This window comes from Echinops telfairi, unplaced genomic scaffold (assembly GCF_000313985.2).
Source record: "Echinops telfairi isolate 266 unplaced genomic scaffold, ASM31398v2 ScPeMD7_4048;HRSCAF=4782, whole genome shotgun sequence".
NCBI classification, from domain to species: Eukaryota; Metazoa; Chordata; class Mammalia; order Afrosoricida; family Tenrecidae; genus Echinops; species Echinops telfairi.
In genome coordinates, this window is record NW_022107947.1 from 1,537,496 (window position 1) to 1,539,390 (window position 1,895).

General features: G+C 58.0%; 2 protein-coding genes across 2 annotated transcripts in view; one reads left to right on the forward strand and one right to left on the reverse strand.

Moving 5' to 3' along the window:
- The window catches only part of CA12 (carbonic anhydrase 12), a 173,001-nt gene extending 171,160 nt beyond the window's left edge, over positions 1–1,841 (reverse strand). The window contains exon 1 of the mRNA XM_045294955.1: positions 1,779–1,841. The gene's annotated coding sequence lies outside the window, so the exon portion shown is untranslated. The remainder of the gene's footprint in view (positions 1–1,778) is intronic.
- Positions 1,668–1,895, forward strand: part of USP3 (ubiquitin specific peptidase 3) — a 107,100-nt gene continuing 106,872 nt past the window's right edge. Inside the window, exon 1 of the mRNA XM_004716293.2 lies at positions 1,668–1,854. Coding sequence (XP_004716350.1) covers positions 1,764–1,854 — 91 coding nt within the window. The 5' untranslated portion in view covers positions 1,668–1,763. The remainder of the gene's footprint in view (positions 1,855–1,895) is intronic.

Sequence of the window (1,895 nt, forward strand, 5' to 3'; positions counted from 1 at the left end):
AGGGCAATGAATGTACAAATGTGCTTTACACAATAGATGTATGTATGGATTGTGATAAGAGTTGTATGAGCACCTAATAAAATGATGGGGGAAAAACATAGCTTTGGGGGAAAAAATTCCATGTTTGTTTTTTTGGGGGGTACCCCCTCGTATGTGCTTGCCTAGCTTCCAAGGCAGGTTCATGTGACACAGTAGTCCCTTACTGCCAGAAAATCTGAGGACTGAGGCTACCAGCAATCAAAACTTGGAAAACGACCAAAACAACCCATTGCCATGGGGGGGAGGAGGGAGAAAGGAAAGGTAAAGACCAGATTGAGTGGACATCATTAGGCAGAGGAATACCAAACCATAGGGGGAGAGGGGGGTTGAAGAGGAGAGAAGGGACAGATGACTTCTCTGGACTCCAGGACTGTACCCTCCGAGAGGTGCTGCGCCATAACCACTACCCAGCCTAGCCTGGTTAATCATTTCCTTCCTCCTTCTCGGCTCGCCCTGCCCAAAGGGTTGCCACTTCATTCTCCTCCCTCCTAGGCCAGCTGCTCCTTTGCAGGTTTTGCAAGGAGCCTCAATTTTGAGGTATTGTTTGTAATACTTCACCCCACCCCACCCCACCCCTCCCTCAAGGCTGTGCCCCTGAGATCTTTAGGTGTTTAAAAGACCCCTTGAAGCTTGACCTCAGCCTCCCTCCCCGCCCCCCCTTCCACCCCCAACCACATTCTAAAAAGAGGTCAGACCTCAGAGAGGTCAGGTCAGAGTATTGCAAGGCCCAAGTGAGGTATTCTCGGTAAAGTGCTGGGCTGATTGCTAGTGGGTGTTTAACAAGTGTTAGAGCCCTTCGGCTTGGTATCTCTCGGGGAGTAGTGTGCACTTCCTGCTCAGCAAACCAGGCTAGGTTTATCTCACTTAAGCAATGGATGAGGAGTAACAGTCCGAAGAGCCTGGAATGTTGCAGATTGTGCCAGAGGCAGGATTTGGGCTCAGCCACTCATCACCCAGAGGGCTACGAAAGCCACGTGTCGGAACTAGCCCTGGGCTTGCTCGTACCGGCCGCAGAGAGGCGAGCATTAAGTTAGTCTGCCGGGCCGCTCAGGGCCAGGTTCCTAACCTCTCTGAACTTGTTTCTTCTCGTGTGAAAAGCGGGAGAAAGTGCTGGTCTTCCCGAGTGGTGTTGCTTTGCTACTCACTTTTCTCCCTCTGGCCACACTTTCCACTACAAAGCCTCGGTGTCCTCAGACCACCATTCACCATACAGGTTGTCTTTTTGGCATGGGAGCGCTCTCCTGGCTGCGGCAAACGCCGCGTACCATAACGGCGTGCCCGGGCTCCGCGCCCCACCCTCCCGGGGCCGTGCGAAGCCGCAAACGCCGGCGGCCGCGGAGCTGGGAAACTCACTAGAGACAGCAGCCCGAAAGTGGGCCGCCAGCCAGCTCACGCGTGGACCGACTCTGTGTGGGAGGAGCCGAGGGCGGGGCCGAGCGTCGGGGCGGGGCCATCCCGGGAAGGCGGAGGGCCCCAACCTAAGGGTGGCGGCAGAACCCGGACGTAGGATTTCCACGCTCTCCGGAGCGGGGCGTCGGAAAACGGCGGGCAGGAAAACCCGGCGCCCGGAAATCCTTGCTTTCTTTGACGCAAGGGCTCGGGACGCAGCCGCCGTCGGCGGAGCGCACGGTGAGGAGAGACCCCAGACGGAGCCTTCGGAGTCCCTCCGCCCCCACCTTGCCTCGTCCGGAGCCTCGGCCCTCCCTGCCGCCCTCCTCGTGGCCATGGAGTGTCCGCACCTCAGTTCTAGCGTCTGCATCGCGCCGGACTCGGCCAAGTTCCCCAACGGCTCCCCGTCGTCCTGGTGCTGCAGCGGTGAGTGAGGCTCCGGGCCGGCGCGGCCGCGCACCCGAGGC